General features: G+C 48.4%; 2 protein-coding genes across 3 annotated transcripts in view; one reads left to right on the forward strand and one right to left on the reverse strand.

The window, feature by feature from the left end:
• The window catches only part of Sf3b2 (splicing factor 3b, subunit 2), a 20334-nt gene extending 10866 nt beyond the window's left edge, over window positions 1-9468 (reverse strand). The window contains exons 1-13 of one of the 2 annotated variants that reach the window (XM_087548126.1): window positions 9282-9444; window positions 9062-9108; window positions 8512-8589; window positions 7315-7554; window positions 5831-5948; window positions 4142-4248; window positions 3750-3846; window positions 3383-3474; window positions 3001-3216; window positions 2719-2856; window positions 2500-2580; window positions 2105-2332; window positions 401-550 (exon numbers count right to left, since the gene is read on the reverse strand). In XM_087548126.1, coding sequence (XP_087404252.1) covers window positions 401-550; window positions 2105-2332; window positions 2500-2580; window positions 2719-2856; window positions 3001-3216; window positions 3383-3474; window positions 3750-3846; window positions 4142-4248; window positions 5831-5948; window positions 7315-7554; window positions 8512-8589; window positions 9062-9108; window positions 9282-9414 — 1725 coding nt within the window. In that variant the 5' untranslated portion in view covers window positions 9415-9444. Of the gene's footprint in view, window positions 1-400; window positions 551-2104; window positions 2333-2499; window positions 2581-2718; window positions 2857-3000; window positions 3217-3382; window positions 3475-3749; window positions 3847-4141; window positions 4252-5830; window positions 5949-7314; window positions 7555-8511; window positions 8590-9061; window positions 9109-9281 lie in introns of both variants that reach the window. The other variant, NM_001106326.1, reaches the window with a different exon arrangement.
• A 2876-nt stretch (window positions 9469-12344) lies between these two features.
• Window positions 12345-22149, forward strand: Gal3st3 (galactose-3-O-sulfotransferase 3). The gene is given in 3 exon segments (NM_001024290.2): window positions 12345-12549; window positions 16170-16406; window positions 20349-22149. Coding segments are annotated over 2 exon segments (1299 nt in total). The 5' UTR covers window positions 12345-12549; window positions 16170-16281; the 3' UTR covers window positions 21523-22149.
• The last annotated feature ends 63 nt before the right edge of the window (window positions 22150-22212 follow it).

Here is a 22212-nt window from a genome sequence, read left to right on the forward strand (position 1 = left end):
GGCCATTAACGCACGCACTGTGAGAACAGGCGGAATAGAGCAAGAGCTCACTCCCGGTAAAGCGAGGTCACTGGACAGGATGACTGTCAGCAAAACAGCAACTGATGCCATGGCGAGTAAGATCAGGGGAAAAAGGTAAAACCTTTTCTCCAACTTAAAACAAAATGTTTCTGAATAACAACGGCCACTTGGTCATCCTGTCCCTATGCTTGGGTTGAACTTTTTCAGGAGAAAAAACTTGTTTGGAAAACAAACAAATCCAGTACATCCTATCTCAACAAATGGCAGGAAGGAACAATTTTTAGGCTGGGGATCACGGTACCAGCTTTGAAACAGACTCTGACCAAAGTCAACATTGAGACTCAGCCTTGACCTCCCCTTCCCAGCCGCTTTCCCGAACCTCGTAATAAAGGTCCCCATGGATGGTGAGCTTCGGCTTGGTCTGCCACTTGAAGAAGGCATCGTGTAACTTCTGGTAGTCAATGTCAATCTTCCCCATCTTCGGCCGAACCTTCTCTCTCATTTTTGACTTCATGGTCTTCTGTTCTTCCTGTAAAAATGGCAGAAGAGATGAATTACTGGGGGTATTAGTCAAGTCTTTAGTAGAGGATCTGGCTCCAATTCAAGGGAACCTCATTTATCTCACTCTGAAAAGGCAGCTTAGCACCACAAAGTTCCAGAGCTCAACACCAGCACCAAAATTCGAATGACACAGCCTAGGCTGAACACACAGACTTCCTGTAGGAAGGCAGACTCAGCTTTCCGTGTCAGTAAGGGCTCTTCTTAACTGTGTGATCAAGAGAGGCCTGGGTCAGGCTGGAGCTGCCTCACTGGTGTACAAGCACCTGCTGCTTGTAATGTGAGCTGCCAGCACCGACACGACAGCATCACAATTCCTAACCCCAGTTCCAGGTTTCTGAGACCCTCCTGTGACCTCAGCAGGCACCAGGTATGCACATGCACAGTGACATGAACACAGGCAAGCCACACACATCCATGACAATAAATACAAACTGAATAGAAAGAGAGGACTAGAGGACTGCGGGCTCAATGGAAGACACTTCTCAATTTGTTTTAATCACAGACAACTAGTACTCCACATATTTATTTTAAACATTCAAGACTTAAAGATTTACACACCCATTGTACTAGATAGTTTTATCTCAACCAAACACAAGCTAAAGTCATCTGAGAGGAAGGAACCTCGATTAAGAAAATGCCTCCATAAGAACTGGCACACAACCTTCCTAAAGCTGCGACCCTCAAAACAGCTCTCAAGTTGTGGTGACCCAGCCATAAAATTATTTTGTTGCTGCTTCATAACTTAATTTTGCTACTGTTGTGAATCATAATGTAAATATCTGTGTTTTCTGATGGTCTTAGGCCACTCCTCTGAAAGTTGATTGCCCAAAAAGGGGCCTCAACCTGCAGGTTGAGAGCTGCTGCTGTAGTGCATTTTCTTAATTAGTGACTGATGGGAAAGGTGTAATCATTTTGGGTGGGGCATCCCTGGTCCTGGGTTCTCTCAGAAAGCAGGCTGAGCAAGCCAGGAGGAGCAAGCCAGTAAGCAGCACCTCTCCATGGCCTTTGCATTAGCTCCTGCCTCCAGGTTCCTGCCTGCACTGCTTTTGATGACGAACTACTATATGGAACTGTGAGTAAAATTAAACCCTTTCCTCTCGGGGTTGGGGATTTGGCTCAGTGGTAGAGCGCTTGCCTAGCAATCGCAAGGCCCTGGGTTCGGTCCCCAGCTCCGAAAAAAAACAAAAGGAAAAAAAAAAAAAAAAACCCTTTCCTCTCATGGTATTTCATCACAGAATTAGTAACCCTAAATAAGACAAGCATCATTTGCACCTCTAGCTACAAGTGAATCAAAAAACAGCAGCCGGGCAAAAGAGAGAAAGAAAACTGCTATTCAGGACCAGAACCTCAACATGACAAAGGAGTAACACTCTAAACAGACCCGAGGTCATCACACAGTGCTGACTTCTAAACTGAAAAAAGGCTAATTAGACCTGTAACAAGTGGGCAGTCCAGTTCTGAGGCAGGCTGTTACAAAGGGTGTGGGGAGCCGAACTCAGGTTGTACCCCAGCCTTGCCTCACCTTCTCCTGCAGGGCCTCTCGCATCTCCTGAATGCCTGTGCGTTTGATGAAGTCTGGCAGCTCAAAGGGGGGTTTCTCAATGCCTCGTTTGCCTTGAAGGTACTTGCGCTTAAAACACCAGTGGCGTGGCACAGGGACAGAGTTCCGGGTGGCCTTGAGGTGAACCAAAAGCTTAGGGTCCTGTGCTGTCACGTCATGCATCTCAACAACATCAGGTCGGGCCACCAGCTGAAAAGCACAGAGCAGTCAGTCTGTTTGTAGAAAACCCACCTCTTGGTTAGAGCTGTGTTCTCCTTCTCAAATGAGCCCTGTACCAAGCCTGCCTCATGAAATCTCTCAACGGGGTGGGGCCAAGTCCCAGCAGGCCCGCGCCAGCTGCATCTCCCAGGTCTAACCTGCTTCAGCTCTGCCACGGTGAAGCGGTTCATCCGGCGCAGCTTCTTCTTGGACAGCTTAGGGGCTTCCGGCTTCTTCTCCTAGAAGAGAGATGACTACCCTCTTAGGTGGGCATCGGGTGGAAACCAAACTGCTCAGCCATGGCAATGCTTATGCCACGGAAGCCCTTACACTTCACTACCTGTGCCCTGCATCTCTCTCCCACTGAGGAGTCTGACCTGTTCGTCGTCACTGCTGTCATCGTCACTGTCTTTGTGCTCCTCCTCAAAGCCCTTCTTCTTGGGGACTGCAGAGTTCTCCATCTTGTCAAGCTTCTCTGGCTCCTTTTCCTTTTCCTTTTTCACATCATCAGTTAGCTGAGGAGACAGACCATGTGGAAATTCCATTCTTGAGACACCTCCATTTCTGACTCCTGTATTCAAGCAATATCCCCCAGGCTTATCTCAACCCATCCCACACCCAGCAAGCTTGGCCACGCAAGAGCACACCACCCTTTGTACCTTGAAAGCCTCAAAAATCCTCTTGAAGAAGATGAAGTTGGGCTCGTAGATTTCAGGCTCTTCAGTCACATACTCAATCTCCACATCAGCAGCAGGAGAGTCAGAGCCTCGGGACCGAGCTGAGTCTTTCTCTCGGTCCCCGGAGCTCTCTGACGAGGCTGCCCGCACCCGCTGTGGCTTTTTCTTCTTCTTTCGGTTCCGACGCTTCCGGTTTTTCTATCAAGACAGGAAAACTACCGAAGTCAGAGAATCTGCGTCCCATCCCTGCCCCACTACTTCTGTACTTAGATGTAAACGCACCCACAATACTTAGAATTGGAAGCCATCCAAGACGCCCAGGAGGAAACTGGCAGGCTCCTCCCAGGCAAGCTTCATCACACACCTCTTTTTTGGATGTAGACACAGTGTCCTCCTCAGTCTCTGATGCTGACTGTCCCAGAGATGAGCGAGTGTCTGTCTCCATTTCTTCTTCCTCTGTTACAGAAGAAATGGCAATCAACCCTAACAGTAACCAGGCCAGTCTCAAACTTACTATGGAACCAAGGATGACTTGGTTCTGATCCTACATCTACCTGCCAAGTGCTGGGACAACAAGAGCATGCTGTACCGCCCAGTATCTCCCTCACTACAAAGTATCTGCTCTCCACGGTCTTCTCAGGGAGGGGCAAGGGTGTCAGGTTGTGGGCCCAGCACCCACACACCACCATGGTTCAGCCCTGTGTTGCAGCATCAGGCACAGCAGCACTCACCCTGCTGGGAGTTCATCTCTTCCTGACGGCTCTCCTTCAGCTGCAGAATCTTTTCCAAAGCCTGGGGGATCTTGGGGCCCACAGAAGGATCATCCATCTGCCAGAAACACCCAGTCAGAAGGGCTGAGACCCAATGCCTTCCTCCAATTCCAGCTCTTACATTGGAAAGGTGGCGGAGTGGTGACACATAAAACATACGAGGTTCTGCACCCCTCAGAATTCTGCCCAAAACATCTCAAGTCCCTAACCTAAAAACTCACATTAGTTAAGCGTGGCTCCTACCTGTGCCCAAGAATTTAACCCAGCCCCACTTTACAGACCTCCCTACGATCCTAAGGCAGCCCCCTCTAAACCACCTCTATGACCAAAGGAAGATGTCAGCAATCTCTCACCTCTCTGTTCTCATCTCCAGGGGGTGGCGGGGGACCCCGAGGGCGAGGAACAGGTGCCCCCATGGGCAAAACAGTAGGTGTGGGAACCACAGGGCCTACTGGAGCAGCTACTGTGTGAAGAAAAAAGAAGTCCAATGTCAGAATAGTCGCCAAGGTGATGAAAGGGTAGAGTACTTCTGGGCTGCTGGCAATGTTCTGGGTTGGGCTCACAGGCTGGCTGCACGAACACACCACATATGTAAATTCATGAGCTGCCATATACTTGTTATAGTTAAGGTTTTCTTCTTCTAGATTTATTTTTCTCTTCTCTCATATTCCATGTGTGTTGTAGCCACAGAAGCCATAACAGCAAGTCAGATCCCCTGAAGTTGGAGTTAACAGTAGTTATGAGCCACCCGAAGTGCATGGTAGGGAAAATTCAGTTCCTCTGCAAGACTAGCAGGTGCTCTTAATTATGAGACATCTCTCCAGGCTCTTCTTTTGCATTTTGTTTTTAAACTTTTATTTTAATGTGTTTATTTTTATGTGTTTGTCTGCACATACATATACGACATGCATGACTGATGCCTTCAGGTCTAAAGGGAGGATTAGACTCCTAAACACAAAGGTATTAACATAAACCAGCATGAGGGCCCTGGGAACTGAACCTGGGCACTGTGCAAGCTTAGGAAGTGCTCTTATCAGCTGAGCCATCTCTCCAGCTCTTCCTTTGTTCTTGTGACAAACGTTCATGCTGCTCAAACTCATGACCCTTCTTCTTCAGCCTCCTGACTACTAGGATTACAAGTTACGGATGTGCACCATCACGGCTGACTCTTACAAGTAATCATTTGGTTTTTGGTTTAGTTTTTGTTTTGGAGACAGGGTCTCACTATGCAGCTCAGGCTGGCTTAGAACTTGTTTTGTAAATCAAATTGGACCCAACATCACAGAAATCAGCCTGCCTCTGGCTCCTTCAGGTATGTACTATCGAGCTCAGCAAGTAGCTTTTTATGGTTACAACGGGTTTTTGTCTTCATGGAGGTATGTGCACCATATGCATGCCTGGTTAGAGGATCCTTGAAAGGCAGAAGAAAGTCCTGGGTCCCCTCTGGCTGCAGTTACACTAGTAAGCCATCTAATATGGACACTGGGAACCAAACTTGTGTCTTCTTGAAGAGCAATAAGTGTTCTTAACCACTGAACCATCTCTCTAGCCCCTGGGTCTTTTCTAAGATTTTTTTCAAGACAAGGTTTCTTTGTATAATCACACTGGATGTCCTGAAACTTGCTTTATAGGCTAGGCTGGCCTTGAACTCACAGAGATCTGCCTGCCTCCCAAGTTCTGGAAATAAAGGTATATTCACCATGCCCAGTTTGGTTTTAGTTTATCTAAAATAGGTTTTCAAGTCAGGAGATGGCAGTGTGTGCCTTTAGTCTCAGAACTCAGCAAGCAGAGGCAGGTAGATCTCTGAGTTTGAGGCCAGCCTGGCCATCAAATAAGTTCCAGAACAGCCAGGGAAACCCTCTCTTGAAAAACAAAGACAAACAACAACAAAAAAAAGAAAGAAAGAAGAAAAGGTTTCAAGTAGCCCATGTTTGAATTACTATATACTCTAGGATGACCTTTGCCCTCTGCCACTACGCTCAGATAAAGGAAACGTTTTAAGAATGACATCTTTGCTCTGCCCTACCATTCCAGGGTCTTACCTCGAGGCCCCAGAGGAGTACGGACCCCCAGCTGCCCCATATCCTGAGGAGGCCTAGGGACTGCAGTGCCCATCTTGGCAATTTCCTGCTGCCGTTCCTGCTCCATTAATACGGCTGCCTACAAGAAAGAAGTGCGAACTCAGTTTGAAAAGAATTTGGCACAGAGCCCTGACAAATGCGTTCCTTCAAAGAATAATAATCAGGGACCCTGAGGTTGTCATCTTCTCCACGCCCATGTTTGCATGTTACTAATACAACTAGAAACCTCGTATCATGATGGAAAATGCCTAAAACCAAGTAAGAAAAAACCTAGCAAGTTTCTGGTTTCTGGAAGAGAATTCACTGTTAACTAAACACCACCCTCTACTTTTCAAAGAGTTTTTACATGACAAAGATCAAACTATTTAGAAAGAATCATGAGATATTTCCTTACAGTTACCCCTTAAGATTGGCCACAACCTAAACAAAACTAGTACTTCATCTATGTTTCCACACTTGTTTTTAATGCTTTCTTTCCTTTTCTTTCTTTTGATTGTTCTAGACACGGTTTCTCTGTGTAGCTCTGGCTGTCCTGAAACTTGCTCTGTAGACCAGGCTGGCCTTGAACTCAGAGGTCTAACTACCTCTGCCTTCCAAGTGCTAGGATGAAAGGCCTCTCTCACCACCACCCACCCAGCTGCTAAGGCTTACTCTCTAATATTCCTGAGTTACCCACTGAGTAAAGCTGACACCGAAAAGGAATCCCTTACATCATCCCTCAATCTGTACCTGTCTCGGTTTAAATCCAACTCAAATGACTATATGTGCCAGCATTCTCCACAAACCACCTAAAAATGCACATAAAACTAGCAGTAATCATAAAGTACTCTCTGTAATGGACACAGAGTAAAATCACATGTGCTATCATCACAGGAGTTCTGCAACATAACATACTTAGTATTTGAGCTTTGCTTTCCTTTTTAATAACAAACCTCCAAAATTTGAAAAAAAAGTCATTTTTAGTTTATAGACCATCCAAAAGCAGGGGATATAATGTGCTCACACCTGACTACAGAACAGATGGACGCACTAGAACCTATCTGGTTATCAGGCAGCCTCCAAAGCAAATCTGAAAGAAGCATCTTGGTTTGGATGCTATCCTCTGGATGGACCCTGATGTCAAGTCAGAGAGAGAAATATTACCCTCTTCTAGTACCCCAAGAGTTCATGCTCCTTCAATAATCTTCCTGCTTAAAAAAAAAAAAAAAGAAGAAAAAAAAAAAAAAAAAAGAAAGAAAGAAAGAAAACTCATACCAGCAACAATACAGCCCAGGCCAAACTGCCAAAATACTGGCTTCCTGGGAGTCTCTTCTAACCTATACCTATGTTCTAGTCTTCAATCAAGACCTTCCTAAAAGGCTTGGCCTCCGGGTCTAGCTTTCTGAAGCTCCATTTCCCCATTAGGGATCTAATATGGCCCAGGTACAGGCCTCCACCCGCCCTACCTGTTTGGCGCGTTCCTCTTGCTGCATCAGTAAAGCTGCCTGCTGCTGGGCCAGCTTCAGCCGCTCTTCTTCTGACAGTGCCACAGGCTCACCCACTCGAAGAGGTGGTGGGGGCCCCAGATTTGGTGGGTGAGCCATAGGAAAGCCAAGGCCAAGGCCTGGTGGAGGTGGTGGAGGTGGTGGAGGAGGCTGTAGAGGGGGGAGTCCCAAAGGTGGCGGCGGCATAGGAATCCCAGAGAGCTATGGGGAAAAAAAGACAGCTGTGAACTAGAAAGCACTTATTCCGTTTATAAGCATTTGCTGGGGACCTAGCAAAAGAGTCAGGCACTAGAATTCAAAGTCTAACGATGTAGGTAGGACTCAAGAAAATGCACCATACAAGAATCAAGAGATGCTGACTTTAGCTCACTGATCAAAGCTATTGGCTCCTCTGAAAAGAATCAGGAGCATACATAATACATTTTGCATTCAAGACACACACAGAGACACACACAGACACACACACACACACACACAAATAAACTCCAAGTCAAAGCCACAACTTTAGAGGAAGAGAACCAAATACTTGCTTCAGAAAGGACTTAAATAGGAATTAGGGCTGGATCGATGGCCAAGCACTTAAGAGCTGTTCTTCTATCATATCAGGGTTCAACACCCTGATGAAAGTTCACAACTGTCTGTAACTGCAGCCCCAGGATGACCCAACGCCTTGCTATGGCCCCCTGCATGTGATGCACAGACAGACATGCAGACAAAACTCAAATTCAGACAAAACACTCATATACATAAAAATAAGTATTTAAAAAAATAGAAACCAATGTTCCAAGGCACAGAACATCAAAGGGTTGCTAAATGAAGGAAGTATATAATCAAATCAGGGCATTATCCTTCAAGGTCTCAATGAATAAGTTTGGAAGCTATGCCCGAGAGTAAAGAGCATGACTACTTGCAGCTGGGAAAGGATCAAGTAAGATTTCTAGATACTCTATTTGAATCTTGAATGCTAAGTCAAATTTGGAGGAGTGGACACTGGGGATTGAAGCAGTAGTGGCACTAAGTGAGAAGTAAAGAGGTCCCAACTTTGTCTCCTTAGACTTCACCCTTAACTTACTGTCCTACCTGCTAGCTCTACCTCCAGCACAACACATGGGAGAACAGTTACCCTGGGCAGCAAAGACCCTCTAAACAAACTCTTACCTGTGCTGACATCGGAGGAGGAGCAGCTTTGTCCCCATCCTCTCCTCTCAAAACTGGTCGATTCAGCACAATGCCAGTCTACAAGAGAAAAGAGAACTCCAGGTCAGACTAAGAGGAACTATTCTGTTACATGACCTCCTCTTCCATTTATTTACTTAACAAAATTTACTCAGTGCCCACTTGCCAGAGATTGGACTGGAACCTGAAAAAAGGTACAGGAGTAGAAGTAATTACAATAAAGCAAAAGCAAGAACTGACAAAATGGTCAAGCGCCAACTTGCTGCATTGAAGTACCCAAAAAAGGAAGACCCAGACGGGCGTGGTGGAGGTCTTTAGTCCAAGCACTTGGAAGGCAAACGCAGAAGGATCTCTAAGTTTGAGGCCAGCCTGGTCTATAGAGTATTCTAGGGCAGCCAGGTTTCTCTACACAGAGAAACCCTATCTCAAAGAACAAGCAAAATAGTAAAAGAAACGAAGACCCACCCGTGAGGAGTCTTAAAGGCCTCCAGGAAAAGTTAGACCCACCCTGAACTCATGCCTCAACACTCACCTGGCGGGTGTAGGTCTGCAGCCGCTCTACTAGCTCCTCGCGACTCCCTATGGGACGAAACACAGAATCAAGGGGTGAGCATCACCCGGAGCAGGCCAACTTGGCGAGGTCAGGCCCCACCGGCCTGTCTCCGCCCCCCGCCCGTGGATCTCCTGGGTAACCAAGCTCCACTCCGCCACAAGCCCACGCAGCCCTCCTCTTGACTGCCCATTCGCCTCACCCTGGATCGGCGCTCCTATCTCTGCCAATTTGGCCTGAAGCTCCTGGGCAGCCCAGGCCCCATAGTGGCCTGGAGGGGGAGGCGGTGGCAACTGCAATTCTCCTTTGGGAGGTTCAGGATGCTCCGCCGCCATCTTAGCCACAAGAAGGCGCGCGACTAACACGGAAGCTCAGGTCAGCCGCCGGGCCTACTTCCAGAAACTTCCGGCAGCGCATCTGCCACGTCCTGCGGTGATTGGAGAGAACTTGGTCCAAATACACACCCCTTCCCTTACCCAGGAGATAGGATTCGCCACCGACGAAGGCTGCAAGGCCTTCTGGGAGTTGTAGTCTGCGGATGCAGCACCTAGAGGCTGAACGCATCCTGTACGCAGCAGTAGTAGTACATCCGCTGCCTGTCCTCTAAGAAACTCCCCTCCCCAGAGCGGATGCTTTCTTCTCTCCCGCCCAAACACACACTAAGTCTTCGGTTCTGACACCCTTCAATGATGAAGACCTGAATGCTTATTTCTCCCAGGAATTCATAGAGATTGCTTTCCGGCGCCCGCAATGGGAGGTTGGAGCCGATGGCTCTGATAAAACAGTGTCTGATTGTTTGTCTGCTCACTCCCGCCCAGGCGTGCTTGAATGGGCTGAAAGGGGATCGCAGCCGGTAGAGGAACGGACCCGCCAGGCTGAGTTCCAGCTGATGACCTGGGAGAGGGCGCTACTAAAAAAAAAAAAAAAAAAAAAAAAAAAAAAAAAAAAAAAAATCCCCCTTTCCACCTTCAAGAAAGACTTAAATAAATAAATGTCTTCTCTGTCAAATGCTTCCTTTCCCTTTCTAGGAACGTTCATAATATATTTTCCACCTTTCAGGTATTTTATGTGTATGTATATGCACCACTTGCATGCCTGGTATCTGTAGAGGTCAGAAGAGAGTTAAGATCTGGAACTGGAGTTACACATGTTTGTGGGTCGAACCCAGGTCCTATGCAGAAGCAACAAGTGCTCTTAACACCATTTCTCAAGCCCCAAGGTTTTTGTTATTTAAGACAAGTGTGTTCTCATGTGGCCCAGGCAACCTTAGAACTTCTGATCCTTTGAAGACTACAGATGTATGCTACCATGCCCCATTTCATGGAGTGGAAGATCAAGATTCATGTAGCTCAGACTGTCCTGGAACAAATTCCAGCCCAAGCTAACCTCCTACTCTTGGCAGTCCTGCCTCGGGTTCTTGAGAACTGATATTACTGCTGCCAGTCAATCTATTGCCTTTGATTCATTTTTAAGTTTTTCTCACCCTTTATTCCCACCTCAGTTTCCCCAAACAGAATCTGGAGCTTGATCTTCTTCTATTTTGAAGTATCTAGCATCCAGTGGACAACTAATAAATGATTGGGGTGGGGGATCAGATCTAACCTGGGGACTTTATATTCTTGTAGAAAAAAAAAAACGAGCAAAAACAAAAACAAAAAACAAAAACAAACAAACAAACAAAAAAACAACTCAGGACCTTTCTTAGGGCAAGACACCATGACCTTGCCTGCCCAACACCCACCAATTAATCTTGTCTCCTTCCCCCCCAGTCCTGCCTCTCTCAATGACAGCCTGTTTGGTTTTGTGTGTGGTGAATAAGAGAAAGGAACACAAATGGCCTCATTTCCCACCCACACACTTCAGATCTTTTCCTAGCCACCTCCGTTTCACCAGCTGTCCCCAAGGGAGAAGTAATTGGGAAAGGGGGAGGGGGATACAGGAAAGGTGAGGTTTGAGAGACAGAAGAAAGTACAGCATTGGAGGCAGGGGTGGGAGGGGAGATGGTTCTTGTTCCCTTCACTTATATCCAAATCCAAACCTTGACTCTTCCCCCTCGGATTACCATCGCTACCCTACACTGGGAGAGCAGAGGGAACCAAAGCCAGAAAGGACAGTGCTAAAGAAAGAACGATGGTGGCCTTTCCTTATGTTTGCCAGCTCACTCAGACAGAACCATTTGTAACCCAAAGGAAGTCTCTGCTCCCTGTAACCAGAGAGCCCAGAGCAGGTCATCTGAGGCTGGAGGCCCCAGCGTTCTCAGACAGGAGGAGGAAGACAAGGGCAGGGTCTCTAAGGCAAGCTAACAGAGCAGATGGGTCAGAAATACAACTAGAGCCGGAAAAGGACACACTAAACAGGATCTGATTTGTTTTCATGATTGTCCTGGGATGCAGATAGAATGCCAAACCGTGCAAAGGGAAAGACTGAGAGAAAACAAAAGCTGACATGTCCATTCGCCCCTGCCTCTGAGGTCAGGATCTTCACATGATGCCCACTTACTGGTTATTGTGTGAGACCAGAAGGGATTAGTGCAGTCCCAGCTTTGGGTGGCTAACCTACCTGAAGATCCTTTCCATGCTAGCCCTAGAATCAACTGTGCTCTCATGGCATCTAATGTGGCTTTAGGGGATGCCAGTATTAGACATCCACCAGGACTCTTTCAATTAGAGCTATTGAAAGGAAACAGCTGCCCATTTTGGTACTGGGAAGTGGCAGAACTGAGGAAGTTGCCTCTTGAGCCCAAGCTGGAGTAAAAGCAGAACTGGAGTTTCTGGTTCTGAGTGCAAGGTGCCTTGGCAGAGACCCCAGACCAACAAAAGTTTTGGTCAGAAGTGAGAACTCTGGAGTCCTAGTAAGGCACAGGTGCTGCCTCAGGAGAGCTAGAGGACAAACTAGAAGGGAAGGGGGCCAGGCAGGGCTAGTAGAGGTAGGAAGTAGAGGGGAAGAAAAAAGGAATATAGGAGACTACAAGTGCACCTGAACCTCTAACCCAACCTCAAGAAGCTCCAGTGACCAACAGGACCCAGTCATGCCTCCTCCGTTTTTCGCCTCTGACGGACAGAGGTGTGCTGAGCACAATGTTGAGTTCTTTCTACAAGACTGCAAGGGAAAGATGCCTGTATGTAAAGATGCCAATACCACAGGAGAACGCTCACCAGCAGCAGGCAGGCTATGCAGTCCCCCTCCTCTTCTGCTTTTCCTTTTCCCCCTCCTCTGAGCCGCCAGGCCCCCGCCCCCGCCCCGCCCCCGGTGTGAGATGGGGGACGGGCGGCGGGTAGAGCTGAGCTGAGCTGAGCTGAGCGGACAGACTCAGACGCTGCCACCTGATCCCATCCAGGCGCAGCGAGGCAAGCTACCGGCATTCTGCGTTCAGAGCCCCCGTTACCCTCAGACCCAGCAGATTTCAGGACAAGGGGCCCAGGGGGAGCGGAGGGTAGCCCTGACCCAAGTCGGAGACAGAGCCTGCCTGCGTGAGTACTGCAGTAGCCAACCAGGGGCTGGAGGGAACAAGGGTGCACTGCAAAGAGGATGGGGGCCTGGGCAGTTGCAGAAGAGTATCTTGGGGGGCCTTGTGCCAAGAGAGCTTGAGGGGGTGGCTCCGTACCCACAGGAAGCTGGGATGGGGTTGAATCCGGCCCATTCCCTATAGTGACCAGATCTCTGGAAAAGATCGGGATAAAAATGAGGGAATGTGGGGAGAGGTGGGGGTGGGAGTGGGTAGTGATGGAGAAAGGAGAACGAAGAGAATTTAGAGGCAGGGATGAAAGCATGTAGGGGGCGGGATGACAGAGAGGAGACTCGGGAAACCTTGTGCAGGAGGGAGAAGGGATGGAAAGATATTCGATCTCTTAGGTTCTATTGTGCTACCTACCCTTTTCTGTTTGGGGACCTTTGTGACCTGAGATATGCCATGTCCCATGACTGCTTAGGTCTCCACATCACTGAGAGGACAAGTCCCAGTGGTCAGGCCTGGGATCAACTCCTCCAAGGGCATCAGTATCAGCCCTATGGCTCTGAGGGGAGAGAGAGGGAGAGATCTTTTGGGAGTAGGGTGGACATCTGGGTTAGTTTTCAAATCTCTGGCTGGCAATACTATTTCTTCTTTGGTTCCCTGGAGAAAAGAGAGCAATTTACAAAACTGGGCAGCAGCCTGAGGTAGATTATTCTGACTAAAATTAGCACTGCTATTCTGATAAGGTTGGCATCCTGACCTGCTGGGTATGGTGAAGAGACCTCTTTCTCTCACATGGAGGAATATGTGAAGCCTCTGTGCTCCACATGTGTACCAGCAGCATGGCCACCAATTGCTTCAGCCTCAAGACCAGAGGGAAACCCAGTCCAGGGAATTCCTCCAGGCTCTCACTGCTAAGTCCTCCTCTACAACAGGCATGGCCTGACCCAGGGAATGCAGGCCTGCCTACTCTCTCTCTCTGGACCTGGAATGTTTTTTCTCGCTGAATGCCCACATACAGGATACAGATTCTTGCTTTCAAATACCTGAATCCCTGTCGTGAAGAGAAAAATCTGCCCTGTGCTCTTGAGAATGACATAGCTACAGCCAGATAAGAAGCAAGGGAAACCAAGCCCAGGAATGTGTCACAAGGTAGTGTAACTGGTCCTCACAGTCCCAGAACAGTCCCTGGAACTGTAGGCAAGAATGAACTAGGCTACATCTGGAGGAATACACAGTCTATCATTGCCAGGGGCCAAAATCCCTGATGTTCCCAGCCTGGAGACTGGTGCCTAGGGAATTCCTGTTCTGATCAAGACCTGTTCCCGTTGCAGATCTTAACAATCAGGCTGGTTCCCAGATCCAAGCCTTGAAGGCAGTGGATAAAGCTGTTAGTAGAATGGATGGGGAACCAAGACAGCAACCTCATTCTCTGAGGCCAGGAAAAGATCCACTGTAGCTCCCCTTACACTTGGCCTCCCCGCCCGGGTCAGATGCCTCTGAGAAATAGATTGGTTTCAGCAAGTTTTTTTTTCTTTTCTTTTTCTTTTTCTTTTTCTTTTTCTTTTTTTTTTTTTTTTTTTTTTTTTTTGGAGCTGGGGACCGAACCCAGGGCCTTGCACTTGCTAGGCAAGTGAGCTAAATCCCCAACCCCAGCAAGTTTTAAGAGGTAGAAATAGACTTGTCCTCTAATTTTCTCTTAGGAAACCATCTAGTTCTTCGAGCAGGACTTGTGATAGAGAGAAACTTTGTGTCCTGAAAGGGCTAAGACCTTGACTTCCTCCTGCTGAAGATTAATGTTGTTCTACCTCAGAAATCCCCAAAATTGGGGAGGACCTAGGCTTCCTCCCCTGTGCCCTTGGTTGCCCTCTGTGACCAGACCCTTTGCTCTCCGGGGTCCAAAATGATTATGTCTTACTGGCTGGTGTGACCTAGAGATAAGGGGAATTGGAAAAAAGACATCTTTTTTAGATGTAATCTGGCATTAACGGGGAGGGGGCACAGAAAGGAGAAATGGGAAGCCAAGTCCAGAGCCAGAGTTACCTCATCCCTCCTGGGACCAGGTGTCCTAGTTCCATACCCGTGCGTATTCTCCTAAGGTTGCAAATCCTCCTCCCTTCAGAGGTAGCAGGGTAAAGGCTAATGCTGAGTCTGAAGCTGCACATACATCCCAGGAATAAGACAGACCCACCATGGCCTGAGGGCAGGCATGGCTGCTGAAGCTAACTTTGCTGAAGCTGAACTTCCAACACATTCTTGCAAAGAAAGAAAGCCTGGCCAGAAATCAAGGCCTTCTCTTGCTTCTCTCTCCCTCTTCTTACCTAGAAGTCTCATCTTGTGCTGGGAATTCTCAGCAGAGCAAGCTAGAGCCACCCCTGCCCACTCCTCCCAGGCTGTTATCCCAGTGCTTTGGCCAAGCACCTGCACGGTCAGCTGATGGGGCCACCTGCTTTTTAGATGCCTGGGGATGGGATCCAGACAAGGATCCAAGGTGTCAAGTACTTCTTTCCTTGGTAGATTTAGTCCCAAGCCCTAAAGGCAGTGACACAAGCCGGAGGGCTCAGTGCTTAGAAGAATGCAAAATTACCAGACCAGGCAGGGATGGAAAGATAGTTTTCTGAAATTACTTTATGTCTGTGAGTGTTTTGCCTACACGTCACTCTGTGCACTGTGTGCATTCCTTGTACCTACAGAGGGCAGAGGATGGTGTCAGATCCGCTAGAACTAGAGTTACAAAAAGTTACGGCCACCATGTAGGTGCTGGGAATCAAACCTGGATTCTCTGAAAACACGGCCAGTACTCTTAAGAACTGAGCTATTTCTCTAGTTTGAAAAATCAGTTTGAATAGGAACAGCTCACATAAAGTCTAAGAACAAGGACTTTGGAGTCAGGAGAATAATCTGGCCAGATGTGGGGGAACATACCTTTAATCGCAGCATAAAGGAGGCAGAAGCAGGTGGATCTCTGAGTTTGAGGGTCATCCAGGACTATGTAGCAAGTTTCAGGCCAGTCAGGCCTACTACAGTGAGACTAAATTTTTTTTAATAAGCAAGCAGATCTGGTTCACCAATCTGCTATCACTGGCTGTGTGACTATGATTAAGTAGCCATCACCGTCCAGCACCTCAGTCATCATCTGCTTGTGGGAAATACCTGTGGTGTACGGAGTTAGTAATAATATATTAGGCCTGTAGCACTAACCAGAGGCTGAAGGAGGTGAGGGCTTGGCTGTTTCTGAGGAGTTTATTCTCAGGGGACTCAGAGTCAGATAACAAGTCTTGGACTGGGACTTGTGTGTCCTGAGCCACATGCTGGTGCTGAGGAGCCTGCTGTAGAGCTAGATTCAAATGGCTGTGAGACAAAGACAAGTTAGATACAGTCAGAGAGGTAAACACACGGGCTCAAGAAACAGAATGGTTATAGTGAGTGCTGGACACAACCCAGACCTGTAATTCCACCCAGGACTAGGTGATCTGGACAGTGAGGAGACAGGGTCTTAGGGACAGGCGGTGGAATCCGATCTGCTCTGGCATCCCTGTTCACCCCACTCATTTAACCTTTCTTTTGCAGCAGTCCTGTTAAGCCTGGACTCTTTCTCCTCTGGCCATTGCAAACCTGTCTGTTTCCTTGTTCTGTCAGGCTTTTCGGGAACACTGGCCCTGCTACCAGAGCTCCAGGACCCCCCATGAGTGCTGGTGAAGGAAGCCCAGGGTAGTAAGGCCCTGGCCAGTCTAGGAGTGAGCCCTCCACCATGGCAGCTATCCTCCAGCGCCTGCAGCAATCCACCAAGATGATGAGCCGCAGGAAAATTCTGCTATTGGTGCTAGGGTGCAGCACCGTAAGCCTCCTCATCCACCAGGGGTCGCAGCTCAGTTGGTAAGTGGTGGACTTTAGTGAGGTATGGCCCCACAGGAGGGACTGTAAGCCAAAGAAACCAAAAGGCTTCTTTGGGCTTCCTGTAATCCACAAGTACTTTCCATCCTCTAGAGCGGTGGTTCTCAGCCTTCCTAACACTGAGACCCTTTAATACAATTCTCCAACCATAAAACTTTCATTGCTACTTTATAACGATTTTGCTAGTTATAAATCATAATGTGTTTCCCAAAGGGTTGTGGCTCACTGGTTGAGAACCGTTGCTCTAGAGCCAACAAGCAAGGGCAGGACTCCATGGGCGAGTACTTGCTCAGTCACAAAATAAATCAGTTAGCCAAGATCTGCATCTAGCCCCAGTCTTTCCCTCAGCGTCACAGCTGAATGCTTCCTCAAGGAATTGCAAACATCATCCTGGATTGTTTTGCTCTTTGGAGGCAGGGTCTCATTCTGTAGCCCCTACTCCACCACCACCCCCCCTTTTCTTTTCATAGTTTTTCTGTGTATCCCTGGCTGTCCTGGAACTTACTCAGTAGGCCAGACTGGCCTTAAACTCACAGAGATCTGCCTACCTCTGCTTCCTGAGTGCTGGGATTAAAGGCATACACCACTTACATTCTGCCTCCACCTCTGCCAATACCACCTTTGTAGCCCCCTTTAAAGGTCTCTTTTGCAACCAAAAAGCTGAAACCATTTAGACCAGGCTGATTCAAACTCACAGCAATTGCTTCTGCTTCTCTAGTGCTGAGTCTAAAGGCCTGCACTCCTACACCTGCCTGTCCTGGAGCTCCTGGTCCTCCCACTTCTGCCTTCTCAGTGCTGGGATCACAGGTGTGCACCACCACACCCAAACACCAAGTTTTTGAAATGCTCGGAAGCAAACCTATTGCCTCAAGAATACTAGGCAAGCATTTTACCAACTGAGTTAAATCCTAAGCCTTGCAAACGACTCACTAGTCCACTACTTGGGACGCTGTACTTCATTTCTGAGCTCATGTCCTCAGCTATAAAATGTGTGACCCTCTGATCATGCTGATATAGGACACCATGCAATGAGAATTAGCATCTGTTCTGATTCCCTGTGTGATCTCACCAAATCCCTGCACCTTTCAAGGTGCCAATTCCCCCAATAGTTCACATACTCTTCAGAGTGGTTTGCTAGCTTTACAAATGATGCCTGTGTAGACATTATCCTGAGCCCAAACCAGATACACACAGGAAATCCTTGTGGGGTTATCAAGCTGCTTAGAGCTGCCCTTATCACTTAATGCTTATGACAGAAAAATCAGGTGCAACTCAGAGACTGTCCAGATCTGACTGCTAACCAGTAATCCCAAACGTCCTTGTTCCAGGATCTAGGAGCAGAAGTGAACATGCTATAAAGGCTATATTTGTTTAAAACAATGCCTAGCACAAAGCAAAACCTCCAGAAATGTGTATACATGAGTGGAGTCCAAAGAGAAACATGTAACAAGAACAATAAATGTGTTGCTGTAAAGTCTGTTACCCTGCCCCCTCCAAAAGAGTAACGAACTAGTTAAAAGAGTAATGAACTAGTTAAAAGAGTAAAGAGCTAGTTAAAAGAGTAAAGAGCTAGTTAAAAGAGCAGAAACGAGAAAAAGGCAGTCAAGACTTGGTGACTGAGTTGGCTCCAGATTCTCTCAGGTCATCAAGGATCTCAAAGGGCCATTGTCCTTTACAATGTCTCTGCATTTAAAAATAACCTTAGGACAGGCAGTAGTGATGCACACCTCTAATCCCAGCATTTGGGAGGCAGAGGCAGGCAGATTTCTGTGAGTTTGAAGACAACCTGGTCTACAAATCGAGCTCTAGGACAGCCAGGGCTACAAACAGAAACCCTGTCTTGAAAAGAAAAAAAAAAAATACCTCAGACAGAGCCAGGCATGGTGATGCGCTTTTAATCTCAGTGCTAGGGAGGCAAAGGCAGGCAGAGCTCATTAAATTCAAGTCCAGCCTGGTCTACACAGCAAGTTTCCAAGACAGCTAGGGCTAAATAGTGAGACACTGCCTAAAAAAAAATTACCTTAAAACTTAGCAGAGAAGCCAGGTGTCGGTGAGGCATGCCTGTAAGTCCAGGACTCAGAAGGAAGATCAGATTCAAAACCAGACTGAGCAACATAGCTACTGAAAGCTTTTCTGGGCTACAGAGTAACTCCGCTTTAAAAAAAAAAAAAAAGGAAGGAAGGATGGATGGATGGATGGATGGATGGATGGAAGGAAGGAAGGAAGGAAGGAAGGAAGGAAGAAAAAAGGAAAGGAAGGAAGGAAGTGTTGGCAGTAGGTCATAGTACTCTCCAGCCACAGAGCCCAAGGGTGGACCAGGTGTGATGACTCACATTTCAACCCCAGAACTCTTTTTCCTTTTCTAAAACAAAGTATTTCTTATGTAGTCCTAGCTGTCTCGGAACTATGCATATACACTATGCATATACACATACATATACAGGATGGCCTGGAACTTCCTGCCTCTGTCTCTAGAATGCTGAGATTAAAGTGTGAATCACCACCTCTTAGCTTATCCCAGAACATCTTTTGATCTATAATTTGCTTTTATTTTATGTCCAGTAGTGTTTCCCTGCATATATGTCTGCGTGAGGCTCTCAGAAGGCCTGGGCTGGAGTTACAGACAGGTGTGAGCTGCCATGTGGATGTTGCATACTGAACCCGGATCCTCTGGAAGGGCAGTCAGTGTTCCCAATCATCCTTCCAAGCTCTCAATCCCAGAACACTTCAGGAGAAATGGGAGGTGGAGACAGGAGAACCAGCCAGAAGGACACAGTCCAACAGAGACAGAAACAGGAGAATCTTAGCCTCAACACATAGAAAGACAGAACCAATTCTAAAAAGGTGACCTCTGACCTCTGCCTGCTTGCTATGGGACATGCACACCTGTACATACACACACTAAATAAGTAAAAATTAAAAGGCAGAGTCCTCAAAACTTGGCTGCTGGAAACAACAAACATTTATTCTCTTTCCATTTCTGTGGGTCACGAATCCAAATTCGGTTGAGAACTCCAGATTCCAGGTCTCTGCAGGTTTTCAGTCAAGGTGTCTACCAGATGTACAGTCTTTTCTGAAGGACTGATTAAAAGGAATCTGAAAAAGTTTGGGTAGTTTTGCACTCTTCAGTTCTTCAAGCAAGCTGACAGGACTCGGGTCTCAGTTTCTTTGGGACTGCCTCCTTCTAATATAAATTATCCTGGAGAGTGAGAGAAAAACAGCAGCCTCTCCCCACTCTAAAATCAGAGACACCTCATCATTTCTACCTTATTCTGTTGCACAGTAACATCAGTAAGTCTAGTCCCACTCAATGGGAAGAAAATATATGAGGGTGAAGATAATACCAAGAGGTCAGTATGTATCCGGGCTCATCTCCCTACCCCCAACCCCTTTTAAACAGGGTTCTATTGTGTGGTTCTGGCTGGCCTGAAACTCATTCTGGAGACCAGGCTGATCTCGAACTCACCTTGATCCACCTAGCTCTGCCTCCCATGCCTGCCCGCTAAAGCCTGTATGTGTATGTGTATGTGTATGTGTATGTGTATGTGTATGTGTATGTGTATCTGTATCTGTATCTGTATCTGTATCTGTATCTGTATCTGTATGTGTATGAGTGGTATTGCATGCAGTGCCATCTGAGGCCAGAAGAGGGCATTGGATCCTCTGTGATTGCTGTTACATACAATTGTGGCCATGTTGGGCCTGGGGAAACGAACCTGGATCCTCTTGAAGGGCAGCCAGTGTACTTAACAAATTGGGCAAGTTTTTCCTGCCCCTGAAGAGCCCATCTTAAAGGCTACCTGGCCTCTCCAATCATGAGAGTAAAGACCAGGCTGACCCACTCTTGTACACTGACCACATTTGTCCCCCAAATTCAAGCCGTGTCTTTGCTTTTACTCCTCTCACACACCCTGGGCTTTGCAGGTACCCCAAGTTGTTCCCTCTGAGCTGCCCGCCTCTTCGAGAATCGCCACCCCGTGCCAAGCACATGGCCGTGGCCTTCCTGAAGACTCACAAGACAGCGGGTACGACGGTGCAGAACATCCTGTTCCGCTTCGCAGAACGCCACAACCTCACTGTGGCCCTGCCTCACCCTAGCTGCGAGCACCAGTTCTGCTACCCGCGAAACTTCTCGGCACACTTCGTGCACCCGGCCACGAGGCCCCCACACATGCTGGCCAGTCATCTGCGCTTCGACCGTGCAGAACTCGAGCGCCTCATGCCTCCAGACACGATCTACGTTACTATCCTGCGCGAACCTGCCGCCATGTTCGAGTCGCTTTTCAGCTACTACAACCAGTACTGCCCGGCCTTCAGGCGCGTGCCCAATGCGTCGCTCGAAGCCTTCCTGCGCGCACCCGAGGCCTACTACCGTCCAGGCGAGCACTTCGCCATGTTTGCTCACAACACGCTGGCCTATGACCTGGGAGGCGACAATGAGCGCAGCCCTCGCGACGACGCGGCCTACCTGGCGGGCCTCATCCGCCAGGTGGAGGAGGTCTTCTCGCTTGTCATGATTGCAGAGTACTTCGACGAGTCACTTGTGCTGCTGCGGCGTCTACTGGCCTGGGACCTAGATGACGTGCTCTACGCCAAGCTCAACGCGCGCGCCGCCACATCGCGCCTGGCCACCATCCCGGAGGCGCTGGCAAGGGCCGCGCGCACCTGGAACGCGCTGGATGCCGGCCTCTACGACCACTTCAACGCCACCTTCTGGCGCCGCGTGGCGCGCGCTGGTCGCGCATGCGTGGAGCGCGAAGCGCGCGAGCTGCGCGAGGCCCGCCAGCGTCTACTGCGTCGTTGCTTTGGCGACGAGCCGGTGCTGCGACCAGCTGCCCAGATTCGCACAAAGCAGCTGCAGCCTTGGCAGCCTAGCCGCAAAGTGGACATCATGGGCTATGATCTGCCTAGCGGCGGCGGCGCTGGCCCTACTACGGAGGCTTGCCTCAAGCTTGCTATGCCCGAGGTGCAGTACTCAAACTATCTGTTAAGGAAGCAAAAACGCCGCGGTGGTGTGCGGTCCAGGCCAGAACCCGTCCTGGATAATCCTCCCCCTCGGCCCATCCGAGCACTGCCCCGTATCCCCCAAGGTACCTGAGATCCGCCTGCCTCCGGGAATTCAGGTCTTGCTCCATTAGGGCCCTTTTATTCCCCACGGGCTTGAGCCCTGTGTCCAAATGGAGGTGCGTCTGCATCTGAGCCTGCCACCCTAGTGTTGCCTGAACCCCACTTTCTGGGATGGCATTGATGGGCCACCCACAACTTTTCCCAACTGGTTGGTAACTTTGACAAGAATCCAAGGGCATTCTAGTACTGCCCACCCTGCCTTTTTCTGGGGACTGAGCACCCCGCCTGTCATTTGGGGGGGCTGAGCCCCCACCTGGGTGAAGTGGATGGCCACAAGCCCCAGAGAGGGACTAAGTCCTGGGAAAATGCTGTGCTTCCCGTCAGCACCTGGGCTTTTGTTCTTCCCAGGGCTGCCTAGGTTCCCTACTGTCTTCCAGGTTCCACCTTCCCTACACACCGAAGCTGCTCCCAGATACCCAGAACCAGGAATTCTTGGGTTGGGCTTTTTGGTTTTTGGCTCCTTCTTCTTCTTCTCCTTCTTCTTCTCCTTCTTCTTCTTCTTCTTCTTCTTCTTCTTCTTCTTCTTCTTCTTCTTCTTCTTCTTCTTCTTCTTCTTTTCTTCTTATTCCTTTTTTAAAAATAAAACAACTCTAAATTATGCAGGGTGTATATCAGTTATTGAAAGCCACAATCCCCAGGTTTGAGGATGAAGCAAATCTTA

The sequence above is a fragment of the Rattus norvegicus genome, chromosome 1, assembly GCF_021556685.1.
Source record: "Rattus norvegicus strain SHRSP/BbbUtx chromosome 1, alternate assembly SHRSP_T2T, whole genome shotgun sequence".
Classification (NCBI taxonomy): Eukaryota; Metazoa; Chordata; class Mammalia; order Rodentia; family Muridae; genus Rattus; species Rattus norvegicus.